Source organism: Panulirus ornatus, chromosome 6 (assembly GCF_036320965.1).
Source record: "Panulirus ornatus isolate Po-2019 chromosome 6, ASM3632096v1, whole genome shotgun sequence".
NCBI classification, from domain to species: domain Eukaryota; kingdom Metazoa; phylum Arthropoda; class Malacostraca; order Decapoda; family Palinuridae; genus Panulirus; species Panulirus ornatus.
This window is the reverse complement of record NC_092229.1, coordinates 16141553-16160071: the sequence shown is the minus strand read 5'-3', so window position 1 is coordinate 16160071 and position 18519 is coordinate 16141553. Positions and strand designations below refer to the sequence as shown.

Here is an 18519-nt window from a genome sequence, read left to right as displayed (position 1 = left end):
TGTATTATCCCTGGGGATAGGGGAGAAAGAAAACTTCCCACGTATTCCCTGCGTGTCGTAGAAGGCGACTAAAAGGGGAGGGAGCGGGTGGCTGGAAATCCTCCCCTCTCGTTTTTTTTAATTTTCCATAAAAAAGGAACTTAGAAGGGGGCCAGGTGAGGATATTCTCTCAAAAGCCCAGTCCTCTGTTCTTAATGCCACCTCGCAAATGCGGGAAATAGTGAATACTATGAAAGAAAGAAAAGAAGTTTATTGAATGTACCAGGTAAGTTATGTGGGAAATTATTGACGGAGAAGGTGGTGTCATGCAAAGATTATAAGGTTAGGGAAGAAGAGTGTGGTGTCAGGTGTTGTAAAGGATGTTTGGATCATGTGTTTGATTTCAAGAATTTTTGAGAAATGGTTTGAGAAGGATTTGTACATTGCCTTTAAGGAGCTGGAAAAAGCATAGTATGTAATAGGCAGCCACCGACAAGGGAGGTATATTACCAGTACTGCCCGCCTGGGTATCGGGAGTTTAGTGATGGCTGTGTAGCGAGCCAGCACTTCAGTGGTTGTCAAGTTGCACTCCTCTGACCCAAGTACTTTTCTTTTCCCCTCATGTGAACTGCTGGCATTGTCTACAAATAATATTTTTTTGTTATTATTATGCTTGGTTGCTGCTTCCTGTGTCAGGAAAGTAGCTCTCTCTCTATATATATATATATATATATATATATATATATATATATATATATATATATATATATATATTATCTTGTGGAGGCTAAGGTGAAGATCTGTATGGGTTTTCAGAAAAGAAGAGTGAATGTTGGGGTGAAGAGGGTGGTGAGAGTAAGTGAGCTTGAGAAGGAGACCTGTGTGAGGAAGTACCAGGAGAGACTGAGTACAGAATGGAAAAAGGTGAGAACAATGGAAGCAAGGGGAGTGGGGGAGGAATGGGATGTATTTAGGGAATCAGTGATGGATTGCGCAAAAGATGCTTGTGGCATGAGAAGAGTGGGAGGTGGGTTGATTAGAAAGGGTAGTGAGTGGTGGGATGAAGAAGTAAGAGTATTAGTGAAAGAGAAGAGAGAGGCATTTGGACGATTTTTGCAGGGAAAAAATGCAATTGAGTGGGAGATGTATAAAAGAAAGAGACAGGAGGTCAAGAGAAAGGTGCAAGAGGTGAAAAAAAGGGCAAATGAGAGTTGGGGTGAGAGAGTATCATTAAATTTTAGGGAGAATAAAAAGATGTTCTGGAAGGAGGTAAATAAAGTGCGTAAGACAAGGGAGCAAATGGGAACTTCAGTGAAGGGCGCAAATGGGGAGGTGATAACAAGTAGTGGTGATGTGAGAAGGAGATGGAGTGAGTATTTTGAAGGTTTGTTGAATGTGTTTGATGATAGAGTGGCAGATATAGGGTGTTTTGGTCGAGGTGGTGTGCAAAGTGAGAGGGTTAGGGAAAATGATTTGGTAAACAGAGGAGAGGTAGTGAAAGCTTTGCGGAAGATGAAAGCCGGCAAGGCAGCAGGTTTGGATGGTATTGCAGTGGAATTTATTAAAAAAGGGGGTGACTGTATTGTTGACTGGTTGGTAAGGTTATTTAATGTATGTATGACCCATGGTGAGGTGCCTGAGGATTGGCGGAATGCGTGCATAGTGCCATTGTACAAAGGCAAAGGGGATAAGAGTGAGTGCTCAAATTACAGAGGTATAAGTTTGTTGAGTATTCCTGGTAAATTATATGGGAGGGTATTGATTGAGAGGGTGAAGGCATGTACAGAGCATCAGACTGGGGAAGAGCAGTGTGGTTTCAGAAGTGGTAGAGGATGTGTGGATCAGGTGTTTGCTTTGAAGAATGTATGTGAGAAATACTTAGAAAAGCAAATGGATTTGTATGTAGCATTTATGGATCTGGAGAAGGCATATGATAGAGTTGATAGAGATGCTCTGTGGAAGGTATTAAGAATATATGGTGTGGGAGGAAAGTTGTTAGAAGCAGTGAAAAGTTTTTATCGAGGATGTAAGGCATGTGTACGTGTAGGAAGAGAGGAAAGTGATTAGTTCTCAGTGAATGTAGGTTTGCGGCAGGGGTGTGTGATGTCTCCATGGTTGTTTAATTTGTTTATGGATGGGGTTGTTAGGGAGGTAAATGCAAGAGTTTTGGAAAGAGGGGCAAGTATGAAGTCTGTTGGGGATGAGAGAGCTTGGGAAGTGAGTCAGTTGTTGTTCGCTGATGATACAGCGCTGGTGGCTGATTCATGTGAGAAACTGCAGAAGCTGGTGACTGAGTTTGGTAAAGTGTGTGGAAGAAGAAAGTTAAGAGTAAATGTGAATAAGAGCAAGGTTATTAGGTACAGTAGGGTTGAGGGTCAAGTCAATTGGGAGGTGAGTTTGAATGGAGAAAAACTGGAGGAAGTGAAGTGTTTTAGATATCTGGGAGTGGATCTGGCAGCGGATGGAACCATGGAAGCGGAAGTGGATCATAGGGTGGGGGAGGGGGCGAAAATTCTGGGGGCCTTGAAGAATGTGTGGAAGTCGAGAACATTATCTCGGAAAGCAAAAATGGGTATGTTTGAAGGAATAGTGGTTCCAACAATGTTGTATGGTTGCGAGGCGTGGGCTATGGATAGAGTTGTGCGCAGGAGGATGGATGTGCTGGAAATGAGATGTTTGAGGACAATGTGTGGTGTGAGGTGGTTTGATCGAGTGAGTAACGTAAGGGTAAGAGAGATGTGTGGAAATAAAAAGAGCGTGGTTGAGAGAGCAGAAGAGGGTGTTTTGAAATGGTTTGGGCACATGGAGAGAATGAGTGAGGAAAGATTGACCAAGAGGATATATGTGTCGGAGGTGGAGGGAACGAGGAGAAGAGGGAGACCAAATTGGAGGTGGAAAGATGGAGTGAAAAAGATTTTGTGTGATCGGGGCCTGAACATGCAGGAGGGTGAAAGGAGGGCAAGGAATAGAGTGAATTGGAGCAATGTGGTATACCGGGGTTGACGTGCTGTCAGTGGATTGAATCAAGGCATGTGAAGCGTCTGAGGTAAACCATGGAAAGCTGTGTAGGTATGTATATTTGCGTGTGTGGACGTATGTATATACATGTGTATGGGGGGGGGGTTGGGCCATTTCTTTCGTCTGTTTCCTTGCGCTACCTCGCAGACGCGGGAGACAGCGACAAAGTATAAAAAAAAAAAAAAAAAAAAATATATATATATATATATATATATATATGTGTGTGAGGGTGAAGGCATGTACAGAGCATCAGATTGGGGAAGAGCAGTGTGGTTTCAGAAGTGGTAGAGGATGTGTGGATCGGGTGTTTGCTTTGAAGAATGTATGTGAGAAATACTTAGAAAAGCAAATGGATTTGTATGTAGCATTTATGGATCTGGAGAAGGCATATGATAGAGTTGATAGAGATGCTGTGTGGAAGGTATTAAGAATATATGGTGTGGGAGGAAAGTTGTTAGAAGCAGTGAAAAGTTTTTATCGAGGATGTAAGGCATGTGTACGTGTAGGAAGAGAGGAAAGTGATTGGTTCTCAGTGAATGTAGGTTTGCGGCAGGGGTGTGTGATGTCTCTATGGTTGTTTAATTTGTTTATGGATGGGGTTGTTAGGGAGGTGAATGCAAGAGTTTTGGAAAGAGGGGCAAGTATGAAGTCTGTTGGGGATGAGAGAGCTTGGGAAGTGAGTCAGTTGTTGTTCGCTGATGATACAGCGCTGGTGGCTGATTCATGTGAGAAACTGCAGAAGCTGGTGACTGAGTTTGGTAAAGTGTGTGAAAGAAGAAAGTTAAGAGTAAATGTGAATAAGAGCAAGGTTATTAGGTACAGTAGGGTTGAGGGTCAAGTCAATTGGGAGGTGAGTTTGAATGGAGAAAAACTGGAGGAAGTAAAGTGTTTTGGATATCTGGGAGTGGATCTGGCAGCGGATGGAACCATGGAAGCGGAAGTGGATCATAGGGTGGGGGAGGGGGCGAAAATTCTGGGAGCCTTGAAGAATGTGTGGAAGTCGAGAACATTATCTCGGAAAGCAAAGATGGGTATGTTTGAAGGAATAGTGGTTCCAACAATGTTGTATGGTTGCAAGGCGTGGGCTATGGATAGAGTTGTGAGCAGGAGGATGGATGTGCTGGAAATGAGAAGTTTGAGGACAATGTGTGGTGTGAGGTGGTTTGATCGAGTAAGTAACGTAAGGGTAAGAGAGATGTGTGGAAATAAAAAGAGTGTGGTTGAGAGAGCAGAAGAGGGTGTTTTGAAATGGTTTGGGCACATGGAGAGAATGAGTGAGGAAAGATTGACCAAGAGGATATATGTGTCGGAGGTGGAGGGAACGAGGAGAAGTGGGAGACCAAATTGGAGGTGGAAAGATGGAGTGAAAAAGATTTTGTGTGATCGGGGCCTGAACATGCAGGAGGGTGAAAGGAGGGCAAGGAATAGAGTGAATTGGATCGATGTGGTATACCGGGGTTGACGTGCTGTCAGTGGATTGAATCAGGGCATGTGAAGCGTCTGGGGTAAACCATGGAAAGCTGTGTAGGTATGTATATTTGCGTGTGTGGACGTATGTATATACATGTGTATGGGGGTGGGTTGGGCCATTTCTTTCGTCTGTTTCCTTGCGCTACCTCGCAAATGCGGGAGACAGCGACAAAGCAAAAAATATATGAGAAGGAGATGGAGTGAGTATTTTGAAGGTTTGTTGAATGTGTTTGATGATAGAGTGGCAGATATAGGGTGTTTTGGTCGAGGTGGTGTGCAAAGTGAGAGGGTTAGGAAAATGATTTGGTAAACAGAGAAGAGGTAGTGAAAGCTTTGTGGAAGATGAAAGCCGGCAAGGCAGCAGGTTTGGATGGTATTGCAGTGGAATTTATTAATAAAGGGGGTGACTGTATTGTTGACTGGTTGGTAAGGTTATTGAATGTATGTATGACTCATGGTGAGGTGCCTGAGGATTGGCGGAATGCGTGCATAGTGCCATTGTACAAAGGCAAAGGGGATAAGAGTGAGTGCTCAAATTACAGAGGTATAAGTTTGTTGAGTATTCCTGGTAAATTATATGGGAGGGTATTGATTGAGAGGGTGAAGGCATGTACAGAGCATCAGATTGGGGAAGATATATATATATATATATATATATATATATATATATATATATATATATATATATATATATATATATATAGTTTTTTTTTTTTTTTTTTTTTTAACTTTTCAAGAGAAGGAACAGAGAAGGGGGCCAGGTGAGGATATTCCCTCAGAGGCCCAGTCCTCTGTTCTTAATGCTACCTTGCTAATGCGGGAAATGGCGAATAGTTTGAAATATATATATATATATATATATATATATATATATATATATATATATATATATATATATATATATATATATCCCTGGGGATAGGGGAGAAAGAATACTTCCCACGTATTCCCTGCGTGTCGTAGAAGGCGACTAAAAGGGGAGGGAGCGGGGGGCTGGAAATCCTCCCCTCTCACTTTTTTTTTTAATTTTCCAAAAGAGGGAACAGAGAAGGGGCCCAGGTGAGGATATTCCCTCAAGGGCCCAGTCCTCTGTTCTCAACGCTACCTCGCTAATGCGGGAAATGGCAAATAGTATAAAAGAAGAAAATATATATATATATATATATATATATATATATATATATATATATATATATATATATATATATATATATATATATATATGGGAGCGGGGGGCTGGAAATCCTCCCCTCTTTTTTTTTTATTTTCCAAAAGAAGAACAGAGGGGGCCAGGTGAGGATATTCCAAAAAAGGCCCAGTCCTCTGTTCCTAACGCTACCTCGCTAACGCAGGGAAATGGCGAATAGTTTAAAAGAAAGAAAAAAAAATATATATGGGGATAGGGGAGAAAGAATACTTCCCACGTATTCCCTGCGTGTCGTAGAAGGCGACTAAAAGGGGAGGGAGCGGGGGGCTGGAAATCCTCCCCTCTCAATTTTTTTTAATTTTCCAAAAGAAGGAACAGAGAAGGGTGAGGTGAGGTGAGGCCAGGTGAGGATATTCCCTCAGTGGCCCAGTTCTCTGTTCTTAACGCTACCTCGCTAACGCGGGAAATGGCGAATAGTTTGAAAAAAAAAAAAAATATATATATATATATATATATATATATATATATATATATATATATATATTTATGGTGTATGGTTGCAAGGCGTGGGCTATGGATAGAGTTATGCGCAGGAAGGTGGATGTGCTGGAAATGAGATGTTTGAGGACAATATGTGGTGTGAAGTGGTTTGATCGAATAAGTAATGTAAGGGTAAGAGAGATGTGTGGAAATAAAAAGAGCGTGGTTGAGAGAGCAGAAGAGGGTGTTTTGAAATGGTTTGGGCACATGGAGAGAATGAGTGAGGAAAGATTGACCAAGAGGATATATGTGTCGGAGGAGGAGGGAAAGAGGAGAAGTGGGAGACCAAATTGGAGGTGGAAAGGTGGAGTGAAAAAGATTTTGAGTGATCGGGGCCTGAACATACAGGAGGGTGAAAGGCGGGCAAGGAATAGAGTGAAAATGGATCGATGTGGTATACCGAGGTCAATATGCTGTCAATGGATTGAATCAGGGCATGTGAAGCATCTGGGATAAACCATGGAAAGTTCTGTGGGGCCTGGCTGTGGAAAGGGAGCTGTGGTTTCGGGCATTATTACATGACAGTTAGAGACTGTGTGTGAACGAATGGGGCCTTTGTTGTCTTTTCCTAGTGCTACCTCCCACACATGAGGGGGGAAGGGGGATGTTATTCATGTGTGGCGAGGTGGCGATGGGAATAAATAAAGGCAGACCTATGAATTATGTACATGTGTATATATATATATATGTCTGTGTGTGTATATATATGTGTACATTGAGATGTATAGGTATGTATATTTGCGTGTGTGGACGTGTATGTATATACATGTGTATGGGGGTGGGTTGGGCCATTTCTTTCGTCTGTTTCCTTGCGCTACCTCGCAAACGCGGGAGACAGCGACAAAGCAAAATAAATAAATAAATAAAAATAAATATATATACATATGTGAATGCAATAGTTTTGGACAGAAGGGCAAGTATGCAGTCTGTTGTGGATGAGAGAGCTTGGGATGTGAGTCAGTTGTTGTTCACTGATGATACAGTGCTGGTGGCTGATTCAGGTGAGAAACTGCAGAAGCTGGTGACTGAGTTTGGTAAAGTGTGTGAAGGAAGAAAGCTGAGAGTAAATGTGAATAAGAGCATGGTTATTAAATACAGTTGGATTGAGGGACAAGTCAGTTGGGAGGTAAGTTTGAACGAAGAAAAACTGGTGGAAGTGAAGTGTTTTAGATATCTGGGAGTGGATTTGGCAGCAGATGGAACCATGGAAGCGGAAGTGAGTTACAGGGTGTGGGAGGGGGCGAAAGTTCTGGGAGCGTTGAAAAATGTGTGGAAGGCGTGAACATTATCTCAGAAAGCAAAAATGGGTATGTTTGAAGGAATAGTGGTTCCAACAGTGTTATATGGTTGCAAGGCATGGGCTATAGATAGAGTTGTGCAGAGGAGGGTGGATGTGTTGGAAATGAGATGTTTGAGGACAATATGTGTTGTGAGGTGGTTTGATCGGGTAAGTAATGAATGGGTTAAGAGAGATCTCTCTCTCTCAAACTATTCGCCATTTCCCGCATTAGCAAGGTAGCGTTAAGAACAGAGGACTGGGCCTCTGAGGGAATATCCTCACCTGGCCCCCTTCTCTGTTCCTTCTCTGTTACCTGTGTGGTAATAAAAAGAGTGTGGTTGAGAGAGCAGAAGAGGGTGTTTTGAAATGGTTTGGTCACATGGAGAGAATGAGTGAGGAAATAATGACAAAGAGGATATCTGTGTCAGAGGTGGAGGGAACGAGGAGAAGTGGAAGACCAAATTGGAGGTGGAAAGATAGAGTGAAAAAGATTTTGAGCAACTGGGGCCTGAACATGCAGGAGGGTGAAAGGCGCACAAGGGTTAGAGTGAATTGGAATGATATGGTATACCAGGGTCGATGTGCTGTCAGTGGAATGAACCAGGGCATGTGAAGCGTGTGGGGTAAACCATAGAAAGTTTTGTGGGGCTTGGATGTGGAAAGGGAGCTGTGGTTTCGGTGCATTATACATGACAGCTAGAGACTGAGTGTGAATGAATGTGGCTTTTGTTGCCTTTTCCTAGCGCTACCTCGCACGCATATGGGGGAGGGGGTTGTCATTTCATGTGTGGCAGGATGGCGACAGGAATGAATAAAGGCAGCACGTATGAATTATGTACATGTGTATATATGTATATGTGCATGTGTGGACGTGTATTTATATACATGTGTATGTGTGTGGGTCAGGCCATTCTTTTGCGAGGTAGCGCAAGGAAACAGACGAAAGAAATGGCCCAACCCACCCCCATACACATGTATATACATACGTCCACACACGCAAATATACATACCTACACAGCTTTCCATGGTTTACCCCAGATGCTTCACATGCCCTGATTCAATCCACTGACAGCACGTCAACCCCTGGTATACCACATCGATCCAGTTCACTCTATTCCTTGCCCTCCTTTCACCCTCCTGCATGTTCAGGCCCCGATCACACAAAATCTTTTTCACTCCATCTTTCCACCTCCAATTTGGTCTCCCACTTCTCCTCGTTCCCTCCACCTCCGACACATATATCCTCTTGGTCAATCTTTCCTCACTCATTCTCTCCATGTGCCCAAACCATTTCAAACCACCCTCTTCTGCTCTCTCAACCACGCTCTTTTTATTTCCACACATCTCTCTTACCCTTACGTTACTTACTCGATCAAACCACCTCACACCACACATTGTCCTCAAACATCTCATTTCCAGCACATCCATCCTCCTGCGCACAACTCTATCCATAGCTCATGCCTCGCAACCATACAACATTGTTGGAACCACTATTCCTTCAAACATACCCATTTTTGCTTTCCGAGATAATGTTCTCGACTTCCACACATTCTTCAAGGCTCCCAGGATTTTCGCCCCCTCCCCCACCCTATGATCCACTTCCGCTTCCATGGTTCCATCCGCTGCCAGATCCACTCCCAGATATCTAAAACACTTTACTTCCTCCAGTTTTTCTCCATTCAAACTGACCTCCCAATTGACTTGACCCTCAACCCTACTGTACCTAATAACCTGTACCTAATATATATATATATATATATATATATATATATATATATATATATATATATATATATATATATATATACCTCGCAAACGCGGGAGACAGAAAAAAAAATATATATATATATATATATATATATATATATATATATATATATATATATATATATATATTTTTTTTATTATTATTTATTATACTTTGTCGCTGTCTCCCGCGTTTGCGAGGTAGCGCAAGGAAACAGACGAAAGAAATGGCCCAACCCCCCCCATACACATGTATATACATACGTCCACATACGCAAATATACATACCTACACAGCTTTCCATGGTTTACCCCAGACGCTTCACATGCCCTGCTTCAATCCACTGACAGCACGTCAACCCCGGTATACCACATCGCTCCAATTCACTCTATTCCTTGCCCTCCTTTCACCCTCCTGCATGTTCAGGCCCCGATCACACAAAATCTTTTTCACTCCATCTTTCCACCTCCAATTTGGTCTCCCTCTTCTCCTTGTTCCCTCCACCTCCGACACATATATCCTCTTGGTCAATCTTTCCTCACTCATCCTCTCCATGTGCCCAAACCACTTCAAAACACCCTCTTCTGCTCTCTCAACCACGCTCTTTTTATTTCCACACATCTCTCTTACCCTTACGTTACTTACTCGATCAAACCACCTCACACCACACATTGTCCTCAAACATCTCATTTCCAGCACATCCATCCTCCTGCGCACAACTCTATCCATAGCCCACGCCTCGCAACCATACAACATTGTTGGAACCACTATTCCTTCAAACATACCCATTTTTGCTTTCCGAGATAATGTTCTCGACTTCCACACATTTTTCAAGGCTCCCAAAATTTTCGCCCCCTCCCCCACCCTATGATCCACTTCCGCTTCCATGGTTCCATCCGCTGACAGATCCACTCCCAGATATCTAAAACACTTCACTTCCTCCAGTTTTTCTCCAATCAAACTCACCTCCCAATTGACTTGACCCTCAACCCTACTGTACCTAATAACCTTGCTCTTATTCACATTTACTCTTAACTTTCTTCTTCCACACACTTTACCAAACTCAGTCACCAGCTTCTGCAGTTTCTCACATGAATCAGCCACCAGCGCTGTATCATCAGCGAACAACAACTGACTCACTTCCCAAGCTCTCTCATCCCCAACAGACTTATATATATATATATATATATAAGTTTAATTTGTTTAATTTGTTTATGGATGGGGTTGTTAGGGAGGTAAATGCAAGAGTCCTGGAAAGAGGGGCAAGTATGAAGTCTGTTGGGGATGAGAGAGCTTGGGAAGTGAGTCAGTTGTTGTTCGCTGATGATACAGCACTGGTGGCTGATTCATGTGAGAAACTGCAGAAGCTGGTGACTGAGTTTGGTAAAGTGTGTGGAAGAAGAAAGTTAAGAGTAAATGTGAATAAGAGCAAGGTTATTAGGTACAGTAGGGTTGAGGGTCAAGTCAATTGGGAGGTGAGTTTGAATGGAGAAAAACTGGAGGAAGTGAAGTGTTTTAGATATCTGGGAGTGGATCTGTCAGCGGATGGAACCATGGAAGCGGAAGTGGATCATAGGGTGGGGGAGGGGGCGAAAATTTTGGGAGCCTTGAAAAATGTGTGGAAGTCGAGAACATTATCTCGGAAAGCAAAAATGGGTATGTTTGAAGGAATAGTGGTTCCAACAATGTTGTATGGTTGCGAGGCGTGGGCTATGGATAGAGTTGTGCGCAGGAGGATGGATGTGCTGGAAATGAGATGTTTGAGGACAATGTGTGGTGTGAGGTGGTTTGATCGAGTAAGTAACGTAAGGGTAAGAGAGATGTGTGGAAATAAAAAGAGCGTGGTTGAGAGAGCAGAAGAGGGTGTTTTGAAGTGGTTTGGGCACATGGAGAGGATGAGTGAGGAAAGATTGACCAAGAGGATATATGTGTCGGAGGTGGAGGGAACAAGGAGAAGAGGGAGACCAAATTGGAGGTGGAAAGATGGAGTGAAAAAGATTTTGTGTGATCGGGGCCTGAACATGCAGGAGGGTGAAAGGAGGGCAAGGAATAGAGTGAATTGGAGCGATGTGGTATACAGGGTTTGACGTGCTGTCAGTGGATTGAATCAAGGCATGTGAAGCGTCTGGGGTAAACCATGGAAAGCTGTGTAGGTATGTATATTTGCGTGTGTGGACGTGTGTATGTACATGTGTATGGGGGGGGGGTTGGGCCATTTCTTTCGTCTGTTTCCTTGCGCTACCTCGCAAACGCGGGAGACAGCGACAAAGTATAAAAAAAAAAAAAAAAAAAAAAAAATATATATATATATATGGGGATAGGGGAGAAAGAATACTTCCCATGTATTCCCTGCGTGTCGTAGAAGGCGACTAAAAGGGAAGGGAGCGGGGGGCTGGAAATCCTCCCCTCTCGTTTTTCTTTTTTTTTTTTTTCCAAAAGAAGGAAGAGAGAAGGGGGTCAGGTGAGGATATTCCCTCAAAGGCCCAGTCCTCTGTTCTTAACGCTACCTCGCTATCGCAGGAAATGGCGAATAGTATGAAAAAAAAAATATATATATATATATATATATATATATATATATATATATATATATATATATATATATATATATATATATATATTATGGGTATGTTTGAAGGAATAGTGGTTCCAGCAATGTTGTATGGTTGCGAGGCGTGGGCTATGGATAGAGATGTGCGCAGGGGGGGTGGATGTGCTGGAAATGAGATGTTTGAGGACAATATGTGGTGTGAGGTGGTTTGATCGAGTAAGTAATGTAAGGGTGAGAGAGATGTGTGGAGATAAAAAGAGTGTGGTTGACAGAGCAGAAGAGGGTGTTTTGAAATGGTTTGGTCACATGGAGAGAATGAGTGGGGAAAGATTGACCAAGAGGATATATGTGTCAGAGGTGGAGGGAAAGAGGAGAAGTGGGAGACCAAATTGGAGGTGGAAAGATGGAGTGAAAAAGATTTTGAGTGATCGGGGCCTGAACATGCAGGAGGGTGAGAGGCGTGCAAGGAATAGAGTGAATTGGAACGATGTGGTATACCGGGGTCGACGTGCTGTCAATGGATTGAACCAGGGCATGTGAAGCATCTGGGGTAAACCATGCAAAGTGTGTGGGGCCTGGATGTGGAAAGGGAGCTGTGTTTTCAGTGCATTATTACATGACAGCTAGAGACTGAGTGTGAACGAATGGGGCCTTTGGTGTCTTTCCTAGCGCTACCTCACACACATGAGGGGGGAGGGGGGTTGTTATTCCATGTGTGGCGAGGTGGCGATGGGAACAAATAAAGGCAGACAGTATGAATTATGTACATGTGTATATATGTATATGTCTGTGTGTGTATATATATGTGTACATTGAGATGTATAGGTATGTATATTGTGCGTGTGTGGACATGTATGTATATACATGTGTATGTGGGCGGGTTGGGCCATTCTTTCATCTGTTTCCTTGCGCTACCTCGCTAACGTGGGAGACAGCGACAAAGCAAAATAAATGAAATATATATATATATATATATATATATATATATATATATATATATATATATATATATATATATTTTTTTTTTTTTTTTCCAAAAGAAGGAACAGAGAAGGGGGCCAGGTGAGGATATTCCCTCAAAGGCCCAGTCCTCTGTTCTTAGCGCTACCTCGCTAATGCGGGAAATGGCGAATAGTATGAAAAAAAAAAAAAATATATATATATATATATATATATATATATATCTTCACCTTCGCCTCCAAAAGATAGTGATCAGACATTTCTCCAGCTGCCCCTCTCAGCACATTAACTTTCTGTTTAACTTACTCTTTCTTTTTTCTTTTCCTCTCTCCTTCATACCTAATTCAGGATGCAATGGACAGGATCCGTGGTCACTTAACAAGGTCAAGATTTATGCAAGATCAACTACGTGCTTATGAGGCGCGGGACAGAAATATTGCTGAGAACAACTACAGTAAAGTTAATGTGTGGTCAATAATCAATATAACAGTAATGCTGGTCACTGGAATCATTCAGGTGAGTAAGGCTAGATAGTGATGTAATTCTTTGTAAGATCTCATTCGATGGCACATTATGAAATTTAGGCCTTTTATACTTTAGACTAGTTCACTTTAAATATATTCACAAATAAATTTTGTATTTTTCAATATATTTTAGGCATGGTTTTCAATTAAGTGGGTGAGCATGAAGAATATGCTTACTTTGCATTTCATATTGTGAATATCACAATGAATCGTGGGGAATATTTCCTACAGGTTTGCATGTGTTTATCATGTAGGTAAGGTTGCTGTCTTCCGTCCTCTGGTGGTAAATCAAGAGCAACACACGCTAAATGCTATGAATAAGGTGAACTCACACTCAGCCAAGATTGCATTAATAGTAAGAAATCCATTGATAAAAAAAAATATGCTGGCCACATAAGATAACATTAATGGTAAAGAATCCATTGATAGAAAAAATGTTTGCCATATGGATGAAAGATGAACGTCAAAAGCCGGTGTTGCTGTGTTATAACAACTAATGCCACAATTTGGTGTATGCGCGTACAGATATGAATCTGAAATTCCACAATCAACAAAATAAGATCTCTCCTAAGTGCCAGAGTGAACCAGAAAATACAAAATATTAACATTCTCACAAACAGTAATTACAATTTAAAGAAAAGTTCAGCCCATACATTACTAGTGTTGATTAACACTGGAAAAATGAAATAATACCTTCCTAAGGTTTTTGTCTATTTCCACAATCTCTTCTTTGCAGGGGAATGACAAGAGAACTGTAAGAAGAGTTGTACAGTGTAAATAGAATGAAATTAGATACAAGGAAATAAGCCTGACCCACTAACAATAATCTCATAAATGCTGGGAGGCATCATACAATTATCTTGCTAGTAGATGCTGAGGGTTATCTCATGAGTGCTAATTTTCTCAGGCTCATTTTGAACAACTTAACAGTATTTTGAGATTTGTATTGCTGCTTAGTGTCCCTTGGTAACTATAGGGGTTATTTCAGGGAAAGCAGAGATTACCATTTTCTGGAAGTAAATCTGAAGTGTATGAATATATGTAAATAAATGTAAATATTTGTAAACAGCAAGTATAAATAACAATGTGTGAGTTAGTGAATGTGGATTACAAAATACAGATTATCTTTCCGGGTACCTCACAGCCATAAAAGTGATGTTAGTTCACTTGTTTCTATGTATCTTATACATTTACAAGCTTTTCTTTCATAAATAGTTATATGAGTCATCAATTAATTTGCATCAGACTTGCCCATATTGTATTTAGGAGAAGAGAAGCTGAAAAGATGGAAGATGAACTTAGGTTTGGGAATACCAAAGATTCCAAAGTAGATAGGCAAACTAGAGTACTGGATAGGTTTACAAAGAGGCTGCATTGTGACAAATAGGGGAATTAAAAAGGCACAGATAGTTCAAGACCTCTGTGAAATAATGAAAAAGCATACTTTTAATAAGTTAATGTATAAGGAAGAGGAAATAAAATGAATGCAGAAGATAACTTAGATAGGTCACATTTCAAACAAGGGAAGTTGTACAAGGGGAGGTTATGAGGGGTAAGTCCATGATGATCTTTGGTCTGGAAGAGGAACATCATCCAAACAAAGGAGAAAGAAAAGCTAGGGTTCAGGAATATATTGCAAGGATAATCTGCAATAGAACTTACAATTGCTACTCAAAAAGTAAAGGGAGTCTAGGTAATGGGGTCACTCTGGTAAGACACTAGAAAAAGGCCACTATGTACAACATGGATGTGTGAGCAGAGGTACTTTGCTTACCACAATTTTGAACATACACTTAGAATGATGTATATAATTCTAGCAACCATGGGTATCCACAGTTTGAACAGAGGTCCTTTACCTGCCACATTTTGAGCATACATGCTTAGAATGATGTATATAATTTTTGCAACAATCGGTATCCACAGTTTTCCACTGCATCACCAAAATTTTCCTACATTTTGTGAATGTCATATAGTCAGACTACTTTTAGCCTAGTCAGGCAGACTACTATTGCTAAAGAGAGGCTGGAGGAGTATCATAATCAGGAGTTGGTGCTAGGGCTTGTATCAAGGTACCTTTTTGAACAGCAGCTGGTTTTGGGGAATAAAGGTGTGGTATCAATGATGACATACTGTCATCATGTTATTACTTAAAAGTTTTACGATCCATTTCTTTTTAGTTTTATAGAAGAGCATGTTGGTTTTGAAGTATAACTTGCTTATTTTTAACTTTTAAGTGTTCATTGTAGGGCTTGCAAAAGCATTCCCCAAACTGTCTTTTTTCAATAGGCCTTGCGCTTTGCTAACCACAGTTAAGTCAACCACTGGGTATTCCAGGAATGTTACCCTCATAATTGGTAAAGGACATCTATAGTCAACAGGTGCTTGACCAGTCATGCAAATTTGCCAGAAGGGAGTTCAAAGGAGTGTATCTCCTGAGTGACAAGTCAAGAAAGGAAAGGGAGAGAACTTTAGAAAGCTGGCTAAAGTCAAAAACGAAAAATGAGAGGTATCAGATCAAGCAAGGGAAAGGAACATCAGAGGGTGGATTGAATTAACTAGTGGTAAGTGCTTTAGACAGAAGATTTTGCATACTAAATCAGACAGAATAATGGTGAACTTAGACTGTATCAAGAATAGAAATCCTGGTATCGATGGAGTGATTGGGACCAAACTCATAAAGTCACCTAATCTACCCTGAGGGTACATGATAACAAGAAGAGACAGAGAGGGTGAAGTAGGAGGGGGGGTTGGCCTTTTTGAATTAGGGATAACATTAAATTCTAGTTAGTACTCATGGATGGCATCTTGAAATGTACATATAATGCATAACCCATGGTGGAAACAAAGTGTAAAGTGGTGCTGTTCGTCCACATACCTACAAGGAACTGTAGTGGTTCAGAGCAGATGTCCATAGAGAACAGTGAAGGAACAATTAAGATGTTAAGGGAGGCAGTGATACGTTCCCCAAGTGAATATGGTTAGTTACTGATAATAGAGAACTTATCTACAGGGAAAAAGACTGGGAGAACTTGGATGCTCAGGGAGATACGGAGATAAATATAAGTTTATTAGATATGTACAGAACTTCCCTGTATTTGCACATCACAGAGCACACTAGATCTAGGGGTGTTAATACAGTAACATTGCTTGACCTTGTCTTTATACACACCATCATGGAAATAGATCTTATTAACTTTGTAGCACCTTTAGGAAAGGGTGATCATGTAGTACTTGATTTTGACTATATGGTCGAGTAGAACTCAAGAGAGGGATCAAGCACTTGACTCTAAGAAGAAATGCAGTTGAGGTAGCTATATAGAGCTGAAGTTCCCTAAGACTCTAGACTGGGAAAAGGAGTTCAACTACAAGAGCACTGACCAGAGCTCCAGGAGACTTTGTGAAATGTGCCATAAAGGATTTAGAACATTGGTGCCATGGGACACTGAAAGGTGAAAAAATTTAAATGGAAAGAGGCATAGTTCAACATGAAATGTTAAAAAGCATGGGAGCTCAGGTTCATACTGTGGAAGGGGTACAAACATTTTTGAATCTGGCCAGTATTAGAAAGATAGAGGAGAGCAAGATATGAATACTGCAAGATAAGAAGTGAGGAGGGGAGAGGTTTTGGAAGGAGCATTGTAGACAAGGCAAAAGACAATCTAAAGCTTTTCCAGAGGAGTTTCATCAGGAGCAAATTATTGGTGAAAGAACAACTAATTATGCTAAGAGACTCAGGAGAAAGAATTCTCGAGGAAGATATGGGGACATGGAAAGAGCATAACAGCAGATTTAAAAGTGTTTTTTCATAGTAGAGTATGATACTACACACAGAATGGTAAAAAGCGGAAGAGGTCTTGGAAAGTAGAAACTTTTGAATTGGAAGACAGAGCTGCTCCAGAGAAAGGAGGTCCTTTATTACAAACCTGTTAAACTTTTTGACAGTTTGAACTCAGTTTTAAGCCAAAGAGATGGATAGGTAGACTGTGTGTTCTTAGACTGTGACTCCAGAATGTCTGTGATACTTTCCCCCCATTGGAGGTTAAGTAGTTAGATACGTAGGTAGGATTAAGAAAATAATTCGTTTGATTAAGGGTTACTGATGTGATAGGGAGTAGAGGATGCAGGTGAGAGGTATATTGTCAAAATGGGCTGACTTTAAAAGTAGATTGTCACAGGGTTCAGGCTTGAGTCCACTGCTGTTTTTCATGTATGTAAATGAATTGCCAGAAGGATTAAGCTCATGCCTAAACATGTTTGAGGATAATGCCAAGGTCATGAGAGAAATGAGGAATAAAAACAATTGCATCATCTTATAGGGAACCTAGACAGACTCCATAGTTGGTTTAATACATGGATGAAATTCTGTCCAAGTAACTTCACGGTAATGAGGATGGAAATCAACAAAAGAAGGCCCCAGTATGAGTACTACTTAATGGGAAATGAGCTACTGGAATAGGTGTGTGAAAGAGATCTAGGGTTGTTATGGTGCCTCATACATATGTTAATGTGAAGTGTGAAAGAAGTAAACTGTCTGCTGGCAAATATCCAGACTGCATTTAAGTAGATGGATATGGAAATCTTTGGTAAGCTAATCACAACATAAATAAGACCAAAAATTGTATTATACCTCTAAGGTCTGGTCACCACACCTAAAGAAACATAAAGATATAATGGAGTGAGATCAGAGAACAAGGTGATACCGGAATTAAGAGAACTTTACTTAGCTACAGTGAATGGTTGATGGCTACATAATTGTTAATCTTAGAGGAGAGAAGGGAGAGGAATGACTGCAGAACCAGTTACCCAATGCCTTGATCATAATCTGAGAAAGAGGATGGATAAAATGATGTAAGGAAATATTGTTTTATTGTAAGGGTAATGGGGAATGGTTGAAGCAAGGAGACTGTGAATGCCAGCAACTTACAAAGATTGAAAATCTTGGTGACACAAAAAGTACAAAATATAGGGCTTAAGAAGTGTAAAACTCACTCCCCATAACTCCACCTCCTCATCACTCCCTCCACAACCCCTCTCCAGGGGTGTTGCATGTCAACTTTAGCACTGCACTGTGGCTGTATGAATTATGTTTGCTCATTTTCATGTGCACAACTATTACCTGTATATGTATTTCTTTCATCTCATAGTGGGAAACAGAAAATTTGAGGATCTCACTTTCTTGTCCATATTGTGATCAATTTTTAAGGTCACCTGGTGTGTATGGGTTAAGGAACAAGGCTCTACACTTTGCTTATCACCTGAAGAACATAGTGTCTGACCTAACCTCACATGTGGCTTAACATTCTTT

General features: G+C 41.1%; 1 protein-coding gene across 1 annotated transcript in view; it reads left to right on the top strand.

Moving 5' to 3' along the window:
* The window catches only part of LOC139749091 (transmembrane emp24 domain-containing protein 1-like), a 36418-nt gene that overhangs the window by 12194 nt on the left and 5705 nt on the right, over positions 1-18519 (top strand). The window contains exon 4 of the mRNA XM_071662638.1: positions 13039-13206. Within this exon, the coding sequence (XP_071518739.1) occupies positions 13039-13206 (168 nt within the window). The remainder of the gene's footprint in view (positions 1-13038; positions 13207-18519) is intronic.